This window comes from Oncorhynchus clarkii, chromosome 33 (genome assembly GCF_045791955.1).
Source record: "Oncorhynchus clarkii lewisi isolate Uvic-CL-2024 chromosome 33, UVic_Ocla_1.0, whole genome shotgun sequence".
Lineage (NCBI taxonomy): Eukaryota > Metazoa > Chordata > Actinopteri > Salmoniformes > Salmonidae > Oncorhynchus > Oncorhynchus clarkii.
Window position 1 is genome coordinate 25,545,413 of NC_092179.1, and position 19,691 is coordinate 25,565,103.

The 19,691-nt window shown below is 45.4% G+C and overlaps 1 protein-coding gene across 2 annotated transcripts in view; it reads left to right on the top strand.

The window, feature by feature from the left end:
• Positions 1 to 19,691, top strand: part of LOC139392644 (mesoderm specific transcript) — a 27,961-nt gene continuing 8,270 nt past the window's right edge. Inside the window, exons 1-8 of one of the 2 annotated variants that reach the window (XM_071140769.1) lie at positions 1 to 571; positions 917 to 1,109; positions 9,427 to 9,506; positions 9,772 to 9,849; positions 10,159 to 10,295; positions 10,563 to 10,621; positions 18,393 to 18,433; positions 18,534 to 18,604. In XM_071140769.1, the coding sequence (XP_070996870.1) occupies positions 956 to 1,109; positions 9,427 to 9,506; positions 9,772 to 9,849; positions 10,159 to 10,295; positions 10,563 to 10,621; positions 18,393 to 18,433; positions 18,534 to 18,604 (620 nt within the window). In that variant the 5' untranslated portion in view covers positions 1 to 571; positions 917 to 955. Of the gene's footprint in view, positions 644 to 916; positions 1,110 to 9,426; positions 9,507 to 9,771; positions 9,850 to 10,158; positions 10,296 to 10,562; positions 10,622 to 18,392; positions 18,434 to 18,533; positions 18,605 to 19,691 lie in introns of both variants that reach the window. The other variant, XM_071140770.1, reaches the window with a different exon arrangement.

A 19,691-nucleotide genomic window follows, 5' to 3' on the forward strand; every position in this document is an offset into this window, starting at 1 on the left:
AAAGATACGCGGAAAAAAGTAACCCGCAACTAACAATTCGTCCTCTGGATGGCTGCAGCAAGGTTATTACCTCGTGCATGGAGAAGAAAAATATAGGATTATTTAATCATCATATATACCATCTTCGCCTTGTCTCATTTTAATAATCAGTCAGTGATATTGATTATGGCACTGATAATCAGTAAGGTAACTTACGTTCCCTCTGGACTGCTGTTCCATTGATTCCTGCGATGAGTAGCCTTCCCTAGTGTAATTTTGATTGTAATAGTCATATTCAAATCAGTATACGGTTTGTTACATGGAAGTGGACATTTGGAACGGGGCGCACGAATACAAAACCTCAAACACAAGTGGCATGTATCATTGGCATGCTTATTGGACATCCACACCGACAGATGGCTCCTGAAGATTTAGCGCTCAGCACCCTGGCAATTCTCCATGCGACACCACAAAATAATACAATTCCCCGACCCTGCATTAATGCAGTGCACTGGGCCAAGGTTCGAAACCTACCCAGGTGACCCGGACGCACTGAGCACATAGGAATGACAGAACCGCGACTCGGCTGTAGGTAGGTACAGCACTGACAGTGCCCCGGGCGGAAGTGTTATTTTAGTGTTAAGAATTGACACATTTCCAAGAGGTAGGCTAATGCTTTATTTTTAAAACATAATGATAGTATAGCCTATTGTTGCAAGGAGACCGTGACGGTTACATGTAGCCCACTATTTTGACGGTATTCCAAAGTCTAGTTTTGCCGAATATGTTGCTTCTAGAATTTAAGAATAGACAGTAAGTAGCGGGGTGTCGCATGACATTATCACACAATAGGTCTGGCACTTATAGACCATTCATGTTAAAGGGTGATCGTAGCCTAAATTAAATGTCGTGCCGTGACCCCAGTGTTGTCTTCCAGATTGCGGAATGCGAGACCGGCCCTCCTACCAAAGGAAAGATGAGGGAATGGTGGCTTCTTGTGGGCTTGCTGTGCATTCCTCTGCTGGCAGTCTACCTGCACATCCCTCCTCCCCAACTGTCTCCAGCCCTCCTGACCTGGCGCTCTGCTGGAGCATTCTTCACTTTCAGGAGCAACAATATATTCTACAGGGGTAAGATTTGGCATCAGTAAGAGTAGAATAGAGGGATAGGGTGTATTCTCATTTGATTCAGATTATATGCTCCAAACATCATACATTTGAAATTGAACTTGCTTATGAATCCATCTCTCTATCCCCTGCACATACCTGATAGTAGTGCACTGTACTGATTTTTAAAGACTAATTTAATGTGTCATTGAACCAATTGCACTTTATGGCAGCGAGTGTGGAGTCCACTTGCAAAACAAGATTTCCCCCAATGGGACAAACACCCCATTGAAACCTGAATGCAGAGTTCTGTAAGATTCACCAACATGTCCAGAGGAAAACTACAAACAATGCACGCAGGGCAGAATTAGACCAATATCCACTAATAATACAAACTAAAAAAAAGAGCAATTAAGTTTTGGAAACATCTAAAATACAGTGACCCCCTCTCATATTATTACCAAGCCCTGCAATGCCAATAGTCCCCTCATCCAGCTGTTCCTGGGGCTGAGGTCACAAACCTGTTCTACAAACACACTGAAGCCTCGGGACCAGAACATCCAATCAGAATAAACCAAATTACAACAGTCAAAACGACATTACTTATTGGGAAACACAAAGCACAAAACAAAATGCAATGCTATCTGGCCCTAAATTGACAGAACACCACGGCAAACTATTTAAGCATGGTTTCTGATCAAAACCTTGACAAAGTACAGGCTCAGTGAGCACAGCCTTGCCATTGAGAAGGGTAGACAGAGGAAAACCTGGCTCCCTGTAGAGGAAAGGCTGTGCAACCACAGCAAAATATATAACAATTTGAGTGTAATTACCCCAAATTTGAAACCCTTATTCAAGGTTTCAAAGACCTCTCTGATGAGAAAAGGCTACCCTGTTGGGGGAGGATGCAGAGAGCTGTGGGGTGGCAGCGCACTACATTGCTGCCTGACATAAAATGAGGGACAGTGTCTGATAGACCAACCAACCTTCACATGTCCTCTATGCCATTGTTATTGTTCAATGTATGGTTATTTTGACACTTGATTGTTTTTGTTACTGTTGTCATGTTGACAATATTATTTTAATTAGGTTAATATTGTAAATCTCCAAAGTAAGCTTTGGCAATATGTACTCTGTTAAGTCATGCCAATAAAGCACATTTAATTCAATTTAATTGACAGGAGCGGAGTAGGCATTTATTTCACCTGTTCAGTTGTCACACATGAATGTGGGCGAAATAAAGAAACATAGCTTTAATTAGCGTCTCATTACATTATTGAGATGCATGCAGTGATGCAGACTACTGTAACCATCTAGTGGCTCCTTCATCAGTACAGACTACTGTAACCATCTAGTGGCTCCTTCATCAGTACAGACTACTGTAACCATCTAGTGGTTCCTTCATCAGTACAGACTACTGTAACCATCTAGTGGCTCCTTCATCAGTACAGACTACTGTAACCATCTAGTGGCTCCTTCATCAGTACAGACTACTGTAACCATCTAGTGGCTCCTTCATCAGTACAGACTACTGTAACCATCTAGTGGCTCCTTCATCAGTACAGACTACTGTAACCATCTAGTGGCTCCTTCATCAGTACAGACTACTGTAACCATCTAGTGGTTCCTTCATCAGTACAGACTACTGTAACCATCTAGTGGCTCCTTCATCAGTACAGACTACTGTAACCATCTAGTGGCTCCTTCATCAGTACAGACTACTGTAACCATCTAGTGGCTCCTTCATCAGTACAGACTACTGTAACCATCTAGTGGTTCCTTCATCAGTACAGACTACTGTAACCATCTAGTGGTTCCATCAGTACAGACTACTGTAACCATCTAGTGGCTCCTTCATCAGTACAGACTACTGTAACCATCTAGTGGCTCCTTCATCAGTACAGACTACTGTAACCATCTAGTGGCTCCTTCATCAGTACAGACTACTGTAACCATCTAGTGGCTCCTTCATCAGTACAGACTACTGTAACCATCTAGTGGCTCCTTCATCAGTACAGACTACTGTAACCATCTAGTGGCTCCTTCATCAGTACAGACTACTGTAACCATCTAGTGGCTCCTTCATCAGTACAGACTACTGTAACCATCTAGTGGCTCCTTCATCAGTACAGACTACTGTAACCATCTAGTGGTTCCATCAGTACAGACTACTGTAACCATCTAGTGGCTCCTTCATCAGTACAGACTACTGTAACCATCTAGTGGCTCCTTCATCAGTACAGACTACTGTAGCCATCTAGTGGTTCAATCAGTACAGACTACTGTAACCATCTAGTGGCTCCTTCATCAGTACAGACTACTGTAACCATCTAGTGGCTCCTTCATCAGTACAGACTACTGTAACCATCTAGTGGCTCCTTCATCAGTACAGACTACTGTAACCATCTAGTGGTTCCATCAGTACAGACTACTGTAACCATCTAGTGGCTCCTTCATCAGTACAGACTACTGTAACCATCTAGTGGCTCCTTCATCAGTACATACTACTGTAACCATCTAGTGGCTCCTTCATCAGTACAGACTACTGTAACCATCTAGTGGTTCCTTCATCAGTACAGACTACTGTAACCATCTAGTGGTTCCATCAGTACAGACTACTGTAACCATCTAGTGGCTCCTTCATCAGTACAGACTACTGTAACCATCTAGTGGCTTCTTCATCAGTACAGACTACTGTAACCATCTAGTGGCTCCTTCATCAGTACAGACTACTGTAACCATCTAGTGGTTCCATCAGTACAGACTACTGTAACCATCTAGTGGCTCCTTCATCAGTACAGACTACTGTAACCATCTAGTGGCTCCTTCATCAGTACAGACTACTGTAACCATCTAGTGGCTCCTTCATCAGTACAGACTACTGTAACCATCTAATGGCTCCTTCATCAGTACAGACTACTGTAGCCATCTAGTGGTTCCTTCATCAGTACAGACTACTGTAACCATCTAGTGGCTCCTTCATCAGTACAGACTACTGTAGCCATCTAGTGGCTCCTTCATCAGTACAGACTACTGTAACCATCTAGTGGCTCCTTCATCAGTACAGACTACTGTAACCATCTAGTGTCTCCTTCATCAGTACAGACTACTGTAACCATCTAGTGGCTCCTTCATCAGTACAGACTACTGTAACCATCTAGTGGCTCCTTCATCAGTACAGACTACTGTAACCATCTAGTGGCTCCTTCATCAGTACAGACTACTGTAGCCATCTAGTGGTTCCATCAGTACAGACTACTGTAACCATCTAGTGGCTCCTTCATCAGTACAGACTACTGTAACCATCTAGTGGCTCCTTCATCAGTACAGAATACTGTAACCATCTAGTGGCTCCTTCATCAGTACAGACTACTGTAACCATCTAGTGGTTCCATCAGTACAGACTACTGTAACCATCTAGTGGCTCCTTCATCAGTACAGACTACTGTAACCATCTAGTGGCTCCTTCATCAGTACAGACTACTGTAACCATCTAGTGGTTCCTTCATCAGTACAGACTACTGTAACCATCTAGTGGCTCCTTCATCAGTACAGACTACTGTAACCATCTAGTGGCTCCTTCATCAGTACAGACTACTGTAACCATCTAGTGGCTCCTTCATCAGTACAGACTACTGTAACCATCTAGTGGTTCCTTCATCAGTACAGACTACTGTAACCATCTAGTGGTTCCATCAGTACAGACTACTGTAACCATCTAGTGGCTCCTTCATCAGTACAGACTACTGTAACCATCTAGTGGCTCCTTCATCAGTACAGACTACTGTAACCATCTAGTGGCTCCTTCATCAGTACAGACTACTGTAACCATCTAGTGGCTCCTTCATCAGTACAGACTACTGTAACCATCTAGTGGCTCCTTCATCAGTACAGACTACTGTAACCATCTAGTGGCTCCTTCATCAGTACAGACTACTGTAACCATCTAGTGGCTCCTTCATCAGTACAGACTACTGTAACCATCTAGTGGCTCCTTCATCAGTACAGACTACTGTAACCATCTAGTGGTTCCATCAGTACAGACTACTGTAACCATCTAGTGGCTCCTTCATCAGTACAGACTACTGTAACCATCTAGTGGCTCCTTCATCAGTACAGACTACTGTAGCCATCTAGTGGTAACCATCTAGTGGCTCCTTCATCAGTACAGACTACTGTAACCATCTAGTGGCTCCTTCATCAGTACAGACTACTGTAACCATCTAGTGGCTCCTTCATCAGTACAGACTACTGTAACCATCTAGTGGCTCCTTCATCAGTACAGACTACTGTAACCATCTAGTGGTTCCATCAGTACAGACTACTGTAACCATCTAGTGGCTCCTTCATCAGTACAGACTACTGTAACCATCTAGTGGCTCCTTCATCAGTACATACTACTGTAACCATCTAGTGGCTCCTTCATCAGTACAGACTACTGTAACCATCTAGTGGTTCCTTCATCAGTACAGACTACTGTAACCATCTAGTGGTTCCATCAGTACAGACTACTGTAACCATCTAGTGGCTCCTTCATCAGTACAGACTACTGTAACCATCTAGTGGCTTCTTCATCAGTACAGACTACTGTAACCATCTAGTGGCTCCTTCATCAGTACAGACTACTGTAACCATCTAGTGGTTCCATCAGTACAGACTACTGTAACCATCTAGTGGCTCCTTCATCAGTACAGACTACTGTAACCATCTAGTGGCTCCTTCATCAGTACAGACTACTGTAACCATCTAGTGGCTCCTTCATCAGTACAGACTACTGTAACCATCTAGTGGCTCCTTCATCAGTACAGACTACTGTAGCCATCTAGTGGTTCCTTCATCAGTACAGACTACTGTAACCATCTAGTGGCTCCTTCATCAGTACAGACTACTGTAACCATCTAGTGGCTCCTTCATCAGTACAGACTACTGTAACCATCTAGTGGCTCCTTCATCAGTACAGACTACTGTAACCATCTAGTGGCTCCTTCATCAGTACAGACTACTGTAACCATCTAGTGGCTCCTTCATCAGTACAGACTACTGTAACCATCTAGTGGCTCCTTCATCAGTACAGACTACTGTAACCATCTAGTGGCTCCTTCATCAGTACAGACTACTGTAACCATCTAGTGGTCTAGTGGCTCTTCATCAGTACAGACTACTGTAACCATCTAGTGGCTCCTTCATCAGTACAGACTACTGTAACCATCTAGTGGCTCCTTCATCAGTACAGACTACTGTAACCATCTAGTGGCTCCTTCATCAGTACAGACTACTGTAACCATCTAGTGGCTCCTTCATCAGTACAGAATACTGTAACCATCTAGTGGCTCCTTCATCAGTCTGTAACCATCTAGTGGTTCCATCAGTACAGACTACTGTAACCATCTAGTGGCTCCTTCATCAGTACAGACTACTGTAACCATCTAGTGGTTCCATCAGTACAGACTACTGTAGCCATCTAGTGGTTCCATCAGTACAGACTACTGTAACCATCTAGTGGCTCCTTCATCAGTACAGACTACTGTAACCATCTAGTGGCTCCTAGTGGCTCCTTCATCAGTACAGACTACTGTAACCATCTAGTGGTTCCACCAGTACAGACTACTGTAACCATCTAGTGGCTCCTTCATCAGTACAGACTACTGTAGCCATCTAGTGGTTCCATCAGTACAGACTACTGTAGCCATCTAGTGGTTCCATCAGTACAGACTACTGTAACCATCTAGTGGCTCCTTCATCAGTACAGACTACTGTAGCCATCTAGTGGCTCCTTCATCAGTACAGACTACTGTAACCATCTAGTGGCTCCTTCATCAGTACAGACTACTGTAACCATCTAGTGGCTCCTTCATCAGTACAGACTACTGTAACCATCTAGTGGTTCCATCAGTACAGACTACTGTAACCATCTAGTGGCTTCTTCATCAGTACAGACTACTGTAACCATCTAATGGCTCCTTCATCAGTACAGACTACTGTAACCATCTAGTGGCTCCTTCATCAGTACAGACTACTGTAACCATCTACTGGTTCCATCAGTACAGACTACTGTAACCATCTAGTGGCTCCTTCATCAGTACAGACTACTGTAACCATCTAGTGGTTCCATCAGTACAGACTACTGTAACCATCTAGTGTCTCCTTCATCAGTACAGACTACTGTAACCATCTAGTGTCTCCTTCATCAGTACAGACTACTGTAACCATCTAGTGGCTCCTTCATCGGTACAGACTACTGTAGCCATCTAGTGGCTCCTTCATCAGTACAGACTACTGTAACCATCTAGTGGCTCCTTCATCGGTACAGACTACTGTAACCATCTAGTGGCTCCTTCATCAGTACAGACTACTGTAACCATCTAGTGGTTCCTTCATCAGTACAGACTACTGTAACCATCTAGTGGTTCCATCAGTACAGACTACTGTAGCCATCTAGTGGTTCCATCAGTACAGACTACTGTAACCATCTAGTGGCTCCTTCATCAGTACAGACTACTGTAACCATCTAGTGGCTCCTTCATCAGTACAGACTACTGTAACCATCTAGTGGTTCCACCAGTACAGACTACTGTAACCATCTAGTGGCTCCTTCATCAGTACAGACTACTGTAGCCATCTAGTGGTTCCATCAGTACAGACTACTGTAGCCATCTAGTGGTTCCATCAGTACAGACTACTGTAACCATCTAGTGGCTCCTTCATCAGTACAGACTACTGTAGCCATCTAGTGGCTCCTTCATCAGTACAGACTACTGTAACCATCTAGTGGCTCCTTCATCAGTACAGACTACTGTAACCATCTAGTGGCTCCTTCATCAGTACAGACTACTGTAACCATCTAGTGGTTCCATCAGTACAGACTACTGTAACCATCTAGTGGCTTCTTCATCAGTACAGACTACTGTAACCATCTAATGGCTCCTTCATCAGTACAGACTACTGTAACCATCTAGTGGCTCCTTCATCAGTACAGACTACTGTAACCATCTACTGGTTCCATCAGTACAGACTACTGTAACCATCTAGTGGCTCCTTCATCAGTACAGACTACTGTAACCATCTAGTGGTTCCATCAGTACAGACTACTGTAACCATCTAGTGTCTCCTTCATCAGTACAGACTACTGTAACCATCTAGTGTCTCCTTCATCAGTACAGACTACTGTAACCATCTAGTGGCTCCTTCATCGGTACAGACTACTGTAGCCATCTAGTGGCTCCTTCATCAGTACAGACTACTGTAACCATCTAGTGGCTCCTTCATCGGTACAGACTACTGTAACCATCTAGTGGCTCCTTCATCAGTACAGACTACTGTAACCATCTAGTGGTTCCTTCATCAGTACAGACTACTGTAACCATCTAGTGGTTCCATCAGTACAGACTACTGTAACCATCTAGTGGCTCCTTCATCAGTACAGACTACTGTAGCCATCTAGTGGTTCCATCTGTACAGACTACTGTAGCCATCTAGTGGTTCCATCAGTACAGACTACTGTAACCATCTAGTGGTTCCTTCATCAGTACAGACTACTGTAGCCATCTAGTGGTTCCATCAGTACAGACTACTGTAACCATCTAGTGGCTCCTTCATCAGTACAGACTACTGTAACCATCTAGTGGCTCCTTCATCAGTACAGACTACTGTAACCATCTAGTGGCTCCTTCATCAGTACAGACTACTGTAACCATCTAGTGGTTCCATCAGTACAGACTACTGTAACCATCTAGTGGCTCCTTCATCAGTACAGACTACTGTAGCCATCTAGTGGCTCCTTCATCAGTACAGACTACTGTAACCATCTAGTGGCTCCTTCATCAGTACAGACTACTGTAACCATCTAGTGGTTCCATCAGTACAGACTACTGTAACCATCTAGTGGCTCCTTCATCAGTACAGACTACTGTAACCATCTAGTGGTTCCATCAGTACAGACTACTGTAGCCATCTAGTGGTTCCATCATCAGTACAGACTACTGTAGCCATCTAGTGTCTCCTTCATCAGTACAGACTACTGTAACCATCTAGTGGTTCCATCATTACAGACTACTGTAACCATCTAGTGGTTCCATCAGTACAGACTACTGTAACCATCTAGTGGTTCCATCAGTACAGACTACTGTAGCCATCTAGTGTCTCCTTCATCAGTACAGTGAACAGTGGACTGCTAGAAGTTGGAGCCCATGTTCAGATCAGTCATCATTTGCACTTTGCAATGACAAGTTCCAAGCAGCAGTTTTAGCCCTTTACTTTGATCGATGTAACATATTTTCGTGGTGCGTGTAGCAGGTCATGGTACGTGAGGAACAATGTGTATGCTTTACTTTCCCTCTACCAGAGACTTATGGTGCTGTAGGCAGCTCTGATGTGGTCATTCTCCTCCATGGCTTCCCTACCTCCAGCCTGGACTGGTACAAGGTAAGCTGATGAGAGAAAGGGGATTATCTACAAAATGTTATGCACAGATCAATTGGTTTGCTGGGATAATTCTTATTCCACACTCTCTCAGATGGTATATTGTGAACAGAGCCATGTTCAATAGGGCACACCGTAGCAAATGGTTTTGCAACCGGATATGAAAACAAGCATCCCTTTTTGGATTCAGGTATTTTTGTATGCCTTATGAACATGACCCAGGTATCTGGACAGGTGTCTGAATGCCAGATCTGTTTCTGTCTTACAGATATGGGAGCCCCTGAATCGGCGCTTTAACCGTGTCATTGCTCTGGACTTCCTTGGTTTTGGCTTCAGTGACAAGCCTGTGAGTCGCAGGCTATGACAGACTTGAATTGTGGGCTAGTTCGGGGTGAAACGGTCTGAGGCATCGGTTAGAATGCAAGGGAATCTACCAGGGAGAGAGACGACACTGTTTGTGGGTTATTGTGTACAACTGTAATGACAAAGCAAGCAAACAATTGCCAATAACGGAGGAAAGGCAAGTTATGCTAACCTATACACTACAGGAAAGTAGACCAGTAGGAAAATTGCATTAACAATCTTTAAAAAATCCAAATAAGCAAATTTTTTTCTAGCTAAGGTGCTCACCTAGACTGACCTTTCCCCCTGACAGAGGCCCCACCGCTACTCCATCTTTGAGCAGGCCAGTGTTGTGGAGGCATTGGTGTCCCACCTGGGTCTGACAGAGCAGAGGGTCAACCTGCTCTCCCATGACTATGGAGACACTGTGGCCCTGGAACTGCTCTACAGGTGAGCTCTGCACTGCCGCACCAAGTAGAATGAAGTTGCCCCTAAACATTGAGCTTGTGTCAGTTTGCATTTCCCCCACTAATGGTCAACGTTGGGCTTGGAAGCCAATCCTGGAGGAACCATCATCACTGAAAGCACTCTGACATCATAGGGCTGCATCTCAATAGTCGTGTTTCCCCTTCCCTTACCCAACAACACAGGAAAGGTGAAATATGATGGAGGCTGTAGAGCTTCTACTGACCCCTTCCCCATCTTTGTATCTCACAGGAGTGACCACAACAGGACTGGACACTTGACCATCAACAGCCTCTGTTTGTCCAATGGAGGTAGAGTACAGTTTCAGACCTTTTCCTGATTGGCTACAGGTAGCATAAACCATACTTAAGTCAAATGTACCATTTAAATGGACAAAGCAAGCCAGACAAAAACATTTTAAAGTAATTTATTCAAAGGTGTAGAGCATCATAGCCTAATGATATCAGGATCCAGGTTAATACAGAGCTGCTGAGCCAGGAATAGAAAAGTGTTAAAGCTACATCAGAAAGATGTAACAACCTTACCTAGTAGCCATGTAGTGACCATACTGATGGTACCCAGACAAATACACCCTGGGAAGACTCCAACCAGACCCCACCCTTAGCCCGGGAAGACTCCAACCAGACACCACCCTTAGCCTGGGAAGACTCCAACCAGACACCACCCTTAGCCTGGGAAGACTCCAACCAGACACCACCCTTAGCCTGGGAAGACTCCAACCAGACACCACCCTTAGCCTGGGAAGACTCCAACCAGACACCACCCTTAGCCTGGGAAGACTCCAACCAGACACCACCCTTAGCCCGGGAAGACTCCAACCAGACACCACCCTTAGCCTGGGAAGACTCCAACCAGACACCACCCTTAGCCTGGGAAGACTCCAACCAGACACCACCCTTAGCCTGGGAAGACTCCAACCAGACACCACCCTTAGCCTGGGAAGACTCCAACCAGACACCACCCTTAGCCTGGGAAGACTCCAACCAGACACCACCCTTAGCCCGGGAAGACTCCAACCAGACACCACCCTTAGCCTGGGAAGACTCCAACCAGACACCACCCTTATCCTGGGAAGACTCCAACCAGACACCACCCTTAGCCTGGGAAGACTCCAAACAGACACCACCCTTAGCCTGGGAAGACTCCAAACAGACACCACCCTTAGCCTGGGAAGACTCCAACCAGACACCACCCTTAGCCTGGGAAGACTCCAACCAGACACCACTTAGCCTGGGAAGACTCCAACCAGACACCACCCTTAGCCTGGGAAGACGCCAACCAGACACCACCCTTAGCCTGGGAAGACTCCAACCAGACACCACCCTTAGCCTGGGAAGACTCCAACCAGACACCACCCATAGCCTGGGAAGAACCATGTTGTAGCCAACAAGAAACCTGGATTATTCAGAAGATATCAGAACCTTACTGCTGGTTCCTGGAAACATTCCGGCGCCGACAGAGATGACCGACTCGCTTCGCGTTCCTAGGAAACTATGCAGTATTTATTTTTTTACATGTTATTTCTTACATTGGTACCCCAGGTAATCTTAGGTTTTATTCGGGAACGTCGTATTCCTGGTCGTAATGATGGTGAGTTGACGTTGCTCTTGTACCCAGTAGCTCCTCCCGACTGTACAGTGCCTTCCGAAAGTATTCGGCCCCCTTGAACTTTGCGACCTTTTGCCACATTTCAGGCTTCAAACATAAAGATATAAAACTGTATTTTTTTGTGAAGAATCAACAACAAGTGGGACACAATCATGAAGTGGAACGACATTTATTAGATATTTCAAACTTTTTTAATAAATCAAAAACTGAAAAATTGGGCGTGCAAAATTATTCAGCCCCTTTACTTTCAGTGCAGCAAACTCTCTCCAGAAGTTCAGTGAGGATCTCTGAATGATCCAATGTTGACCTAAATGACTAATGATGATAAATACAATCCACCTGTGTGTAATCAAGTCTCCGTATAAATGCACCTGCACTGTGATGGTCTCAGAGGTCCGTTAAAAGCGCAGAGAGCATCATGAAGAACAAGGAACACACCAGGCAGGTCCGAGATACTGTTGTGAAGAAGTTTAAAGCCGGATTTGGATACAAAAAGATTTCCCAAGCTTTAAACATCCCAAGGAGCACTGTGCAGCGATAATATTGAAATGGAAGGAGTATCAGACCACTGCAAATCTACCAAGACCTGGCCGTCCCTCTAAACTTTCAGCTCATACAAGGAGAAGACTGATCAGAGATGCAGCCAAGAGGCCCATGATCACTCTGGATGAACTGCAGAGATCTACAGCTGAGGTGGGAGACTCTGTCCATAGGACAACAATCAGTCGTATATTGCACAAATCTGGCCTTTATGGAAGAGTGGCAAGAAGAAAGCCATTTCTTAAAGATGTCCATAAAAAGTGTTGTTTAAAGTTTGCCACAAGCCACCTGGGAGACACACCAAACATGTGGAAGAAGGTGCTCTGGTCAGATGAAACCAAAATTGAACTTTTTGGCAACAATGCAAGACATAACGTCTTGCATTGTTGCCAAAAAGTTCAATTTTGGCGTAAAAGCAACACAAAAAAGTTTCAATGTTTGGCGTAAAAGCAACACAGCTCATCACCCTGAACACACCATCCCCACTGTCAAACATGGTGGTGGCAGCATCATGGTTTGGGCCTGCTTTTCTTCAGCAGGGACAGGGAAGATGGTTAAAATGGATGGGAAGATGGATGGAGCCAAATACAGGACCATTCTGGAAGAAAACCTGATGGAGTCTGCAAAAGACCTGAGACTGGGACGGAGATTTGTCTTCCAACAAGACAATGATCCAAAACATAAAGCAAAATCTACAATAGAATGGTTCAAAAATAAACATATCCAGGTGTTAGAATGGCCAAGTCAAAGTCCAGACCTGAATCCAATCGAGAATCTGTGGAAAGAACTGAAAACTGCTGTTCACAAATGCTCTCCATCCAACCTCACTGAGCTCGAGCTGTTTTGCAAGGAGGAATGGGAAAAAATTTCAGTCTCTCGATGTGCAAAACTGATAGAGACATACCCCAAGCGACTTACAGCTGTAATCGCAGCAAAAGGTGGTGCTACAAAGTATTAACTTAAGGGGGCTGAATAATTTTGCACGCCCAATTTTTCAGTTTTTGATTTGTTAAAAAAGTTTGAAATATCCAATAAATGTCGTTCCACTTCATGATTGTGTCCCACTTGTTGTTGATTCTTCACAAAAAAATACAGTTTTATATCTTTATGTTTGAAGCCTGAAATGTGGCAAAAGGTCGCAAAGTTCAAGGGGGCCGAATACTTTCGCAATGCACTGTACAGTCGGGAGGAGCTACTGGGTACAAGAGCAACGTCAACTCACCATCATTACGACCAGGAATACGACGTTCCCGAAGCGGATCCTCTGTTTTGCCTTCCACCCAGGTCAATGGATCGGATCCCAGCCGGCGAACCAAAACAACGACGCCGTAAAAGGGGCAGACGAAGCGGTCTTCTGGTCAGGCTCCGGAGACGAGCACATCGCACACCGCTCCCGAGCATACTACTCGCCAATGTCCAGTCTCTTGACAACAAGGTTGATGAAATCCGAGCAAGGGTAGAATTCCAAAGAGACATAAGAGACTAACGTTCTTTGTTTTCACGGAAACATGGCTCATTCGAGACACGCTATCGGAGTCAGTACAGCCAGCTGGTTTCTTCACACATCGCGCCGACAGAAACAAGCATCTTTCTGGTAAGAAGAGGGGCGGGGGGGTATGCCTTATGGTTAACGAGACGTGGTGTGATCATAACAACATACAGGAACTCAAGTCCTTCTGTTCACCTGACTTAGAATTCCTCACAATCAAATGTTGACCGCATTATCTACTAAGAGAATTCTTGTCGATTATAATCACAGACGCATATATTCCCCCCCAAGCAGACACATCGATGGCCCTGAACTAACTTTATTTGACTATGTAAACTGGAAACCACATATCCTGAGGCTGCATTCATTGTAGCTGGGGATTTTAACAAGGCTAATCTGAAAACAAGACTCCCTAAATTCTATAAGCATATCGATTGTGCTACCAGGGCTGGTAAAACCCTGGATCATTGTTATTCTAAATTCCGCAACGCATATAAGGCCCTCCCCCGCCCTTCTTTCGGAAAAGCTGACCACGACTCCATTTTGTTGCTCCCTGCCTACAGACAGAGACTAAAACAGGAAGCGCCCGCACTCAGGTCTGTTCAACGCTAGTCCGACCAATCTGATTCCACGCTTCAGGATTGCTTCGATCACGTGGATTGGGATATGTTCCGCATTGCTTCAAACAACAATGAATACGCTGATTCGGTGAGTGAGTTTATTAGCAAGTGCATCTGCGATGTCGTACTCACAGCAACTATTAAAACATTCCCAAACCAGAAACTGTGGATTGATGGCAGCATTCGCGCGAAACTGAAAGCGCGAACCACTGCTTTTAACCAGGGCAAGGTGACCGGAAACATGACCGAATACAAACAGTGTTGCTATTCCCTCCGCAAGGCAATCAAACAAGCTAAGCGTCAGTATAGAGACAAATTAGTTGCAATTCAACGGCTCAGACACAAGAGGTATGTGGCAGGGTCTACAGTCAATCACGGATTACAAAAAGAAAACCAGCCCCATCGCGGACCAGGATGTCTTGCTCCCAAACAGACTAAACAACTTCTTTGCTCGCTTTGAGGACAATACAGTGCCACTGACACGGCCCGCTACCAAAACCTGCGGACTCTCCTTCACTGCAGCCGATGTGAGTAAAACATTTAAACGTGTTAACCCTCGCAAGGCTGCAGGCCCAGACGGCATCCCCAGCCGCGTCCTCAGAGCATGCGCAGACCAGCTGGTTGGTGTGTTTACAGACATATTCAATCAATCCTTATCCCAGTCTGCTGTTCCCACATGAACAATGGTGGCCCTCTTGAAGCCTGTTCCCAAGAAAGCTAAGGTAACTGAGCTAAACGACTACCGCCCTGTAGCACTCACTTCCGTCATCATGAAGTGCTTTGAGAGACTAGTCAAGGACCATATCACCGCCACCCTACCTGACACCCTAGACCCACTCCAATTTGCTTACCGCCCCAATAGGTCCACAGACGACGCAATCGCAACCACACTGCACACTGCCCTAACCCATCTGGACAAGAGGAATACCTGTGAGAATGCTGTTCATTGACTACAGCTCAGCATTTAACACCATAGTACCCTCCAAACTCGTCATCAAGCTTGATGGGTCTCGACTCCGCCCTGTGCAACTGGGTACTGGACTTCCTGACGGGCCGCCCCCAGGTGGTGAGAGTAGGTAACATAACCACCCTGCTGATCCTCAACACTGGGGCCCCACAAGGGTATGTTCTGAGCCCTCTCCTGTACTCCCTGTTCACCCACGACTGCGTGGCCATGCATGCCTCCAACTCAATCATCAAGTTTGCAGACGACACTACAGTGGTATGCTTGATTACCAACAACGACGAGACGGCCTACAGGGAGGAGGTGAGGGCCCTCGGAGTGTGGTGTCAGGAAAATAACCTCACACTCAACGTCAACAAAACAAAGGAGATGATCGTGGACTTCAGGAAACAGCAGAGGGAGCACCCCCCTATCCACATCGCCGGGACAGTAGTGGAGAGGGTAGAAAGTTAAGTTCCTCTGCGTTCACATCACGGACAAACTGAATTGGTCCACCCACACAGACAGCATGGTGAAGAAGGTGCAGCAGCGCCTCTTCAACCTCAGGAGGCTGAAGAAATTTGGCTTGTCACCAAAAGCACTAAAACTTTTACAGACGCACAATCGAGAGCATCCTGTCGGGCTGTATCACCGCCTGGTACGGCAACTGCTCCGCCCACAACCGTAAGGCTTTCCAGAGGGTAGTGAGGTCTGCACAACGCATCACCGGGGGCAAACTACCTGCCCTCCAGGACACCAACACCACCCGATGTCACAGGAAGGTCATAAAGATCATCAAGGACAACAACCACCCAAGCCACTGCCTGTTCACCCCGCTATCATCCAGAAGGCGAGGTCAGTACAGGTGCATCAAAGCTGGGACCGAGAGACTGAAAAACAGCTTCTATCTCAAGGCCATCAGACTGTTAAACAGCCACCACTAACATTGAGTGGCTGCTGCCAACATACTGACTCATCTCTAGCCACTTTAATAATGGAAAAATGTATCACTAGCCATTTTAAACAATGACACTTAATATGTTTACATACCCTACATTACTCATCTCATATGTATATACTGTACTCGATACCATCTACTACATCTTGCCTATGCCGTTCTGTACCATCACTCATTCATATATCTTTATGTACATATTCTTCATCCCTTTACACTTGTGTGTATAAGGTAGCTGTTGTGAAATTGTTAGGTTAGATTACTCGTTGGTTATTACTGCATTGTCGGAACTAGAAGCACAAGCATTTCGCCAACACTCGCATTAACATCTGCTAACCATGTGTATGTGACAAATAAAATGTGGTTGTTCTGCTCATGCCAAGGAATCTTGATAGAGCCAGGGCACCAATGGTGCACTAAAGGGTCTTCTCCACCCTGGAAAGACAGGCTTCAGGCTCTTCCTGAACCTGCTGGAGCTGACACCAGCTAGTCGGTATGGAACGGGAATAGAGCCTTCAGTCTCAGGAGGAGAGAGGGGCAGCGTATGCTTGTCGGTGTCGCTCCGACTAGTGCCATGCTCATAGACGACTAGTGTCGTGCTCATAGACGACGGGTGTCGTGCTCATAGACGACGGGTGTCGTGCTCATAGACGACTAGTGCCGTGCTCATAGACGACTAGTGCCGTGCTCATAGACGACTAGTGCCGTGCTCATAGACGACTAGTGCCGTGCTCATAGACGACTAGTGCCGTGCTCATAGACGACTAGTGCCGTGCTCGTCGACGACTAGTGCCGTGCTCGTCGACGACTAGTGCCGTGCTCGTCGACGACTAGTGCCGTGCTCGTAGACGACTAGTGCCGTGCTCGTAGACGACTAGTGCCGTGCTCGTAGACGACTAGTGCCGTGCTCGTAGACGACTAGTGCCGTGCTCGTAGACGACTAGTGCCGTGCTCGTAGACGAGTAGTGCCGTGCTCGTAGACGACTAGTGCCGTGCTCGTAGACGACTAGTGCCGTGCTCGTAGACGACTAGTGCCGTGCTCGTAGACGACTAGTGCCGTGCTCATAGACGACTAGTGCCGTGCTCATAGACGACTAGTGCCGTGCTCATAGACGACTAGTGCCGTGCTCATAGACGACTAGTGCCGTGCTCATAGACGACTAGTGCCGTGCTCGAAGAGGGTGGAGAAAGACGGTCCTATAAACTGGGGAAGCAACAAACGAAATATTAACTTCAGATAAAAATAAAACATCCAAAAACAATTCAAGCAAACAGTACTTTAATGTTGCTCTTACCTTGTTGATAAGGATAACAATGAACAGCTCAGCAAAGCAAGGAGGCACCTACAGACAGAGGTTGAACGTTAAACAACATACTCAATGTGATGAAAGTAACATTGCTCTTGCCACCATCTTACCCTGAGCCAGTATGAGCAGCCATGACACCCAATGAACAGTACTGATGAAGTGAGGAGAAAAGACTTGTGTATTTATATGTTGTGTGTAGCAGACAATCTGTAACCAATCAGAGCCTGATTAGACAACAATGGGCAGCTGCTGTAAACTCACCTGTATTGTCTGATTATTATTTTATTTTTTACTAAGACTGCATTTACACACGCAGCCCAATTTGATATTTTTCCCACTAAATCCTGCACACCCTGCTTCTCATCAGTACCAGAGTAGCTCACCCTTGGTTTAACCCCTGCTATCCGGAATCCTTGGGATGTCCCTACCCTAAACTCTTACCCCCTCAAACTCACTTCATATGTGTACAAAGTAGATTACCGGTCAAGAACTTCAAGACAAAGCGCACATTGTTTGATAGCCTTTGTCTTACTGTTAACTTGCCATGTTTGATTATGAAATATTTAATGTAAGTAAAAAAATACTTTTTTCTTGAACAGGAATATTCCCAGAAACACACCATCCCAGATTCCTTCAGAAGGTTAGTCGACATTTACTATTCTGGATTATCTGACTTCTCTAAGCATTATGACTGCTTATTGTTGTTCTGTTGGATCATCGCCATGTTGTCTCCCACACAGCTCCTCAAGGACTCCAGCTTCCTCTCTCCAGTGCTGACCCGTCTGACCAACTACATGGTGTTCTCTAAAGGGTACATGCCTGTGTACTCACATGCGTTTCCTCCTACTGTACACATCTCTTGAATCTTTAACGTGGACACAGAAGGGACACATGAGCTCAAGCTAACAGCGTTGCAGCAAGGGGCTCAGTCAATTATATATTTTTTCATTGTGTATTTTGAATGATCTGCAGTGAAATACATTACCTTTACATGCACAGTCATACATCAATATTAAAGTTACAAGTTATGGCAGTAGGCAGATGATGCAATAGTCATGTAAACACTTGACTCTGTTTATCAAAATCTGACAACGTTCTGTGTTTATGAACGCCCAGAGCGCACTCTGGCACTCCAGATGGAATTTACGAACACACCCAAAGTGTCTATTTACGATGTGTTCGTAAATTCACTCAAGAGTGCGCTCTGGGCGTTAGTAAATCCAGAGCATTGTCAGATTGTCCGTTAGTACATTCAGAGCGTTTCGCTCTCTTGAGTATTCAGAGCGCACACTGGACGCTCTGGCCGAGGAGTAGGGTTGATCCAAGCGTTCTGACCTCACAACGGCAGTCAAGCACCCAAGCCGTTGGCTAGATTGCTAGCTACTTCCAGACAAAAATGAGAACCTCACTCTGACCATTCTACTCGCCCTGGCAGAGCTGGTTTGGCTGTTTTCATGTTTCATGCAACAATTTAATTACGCTTTTTTTGCCGACATTTACTGGCACCGGCCATATTATTCTGCGCTCTGGCACTCAGACAAGAGCGCTCTGAAATCGAAGTAGATAGCTAGAGTGAATTTATGAACACACCCTTAGTGTTACATTTAACTGCCAGTGCCAAATAATGCACATTGAAAACTAACTTTATGCCTACCTGTGTTAATTTCCATCACAGGAATATAATTTAGCTTAGGCAGGCTAGGAAACACGATGGACTCTGATTTCAAGAGAGAATACTTCTGTTGAAAGAATGAGACAAGATATCTGCTCCGGTGTATTAGCAACAACTCCTCACATTCTTGAGCTAACATAACTGTTTAGAGTAGGCATGTGCGGTGGCTCCTGTAGGATATAAGGTTAATCAAAAGGAACACACAACAAGGGCTACATAGCGAACA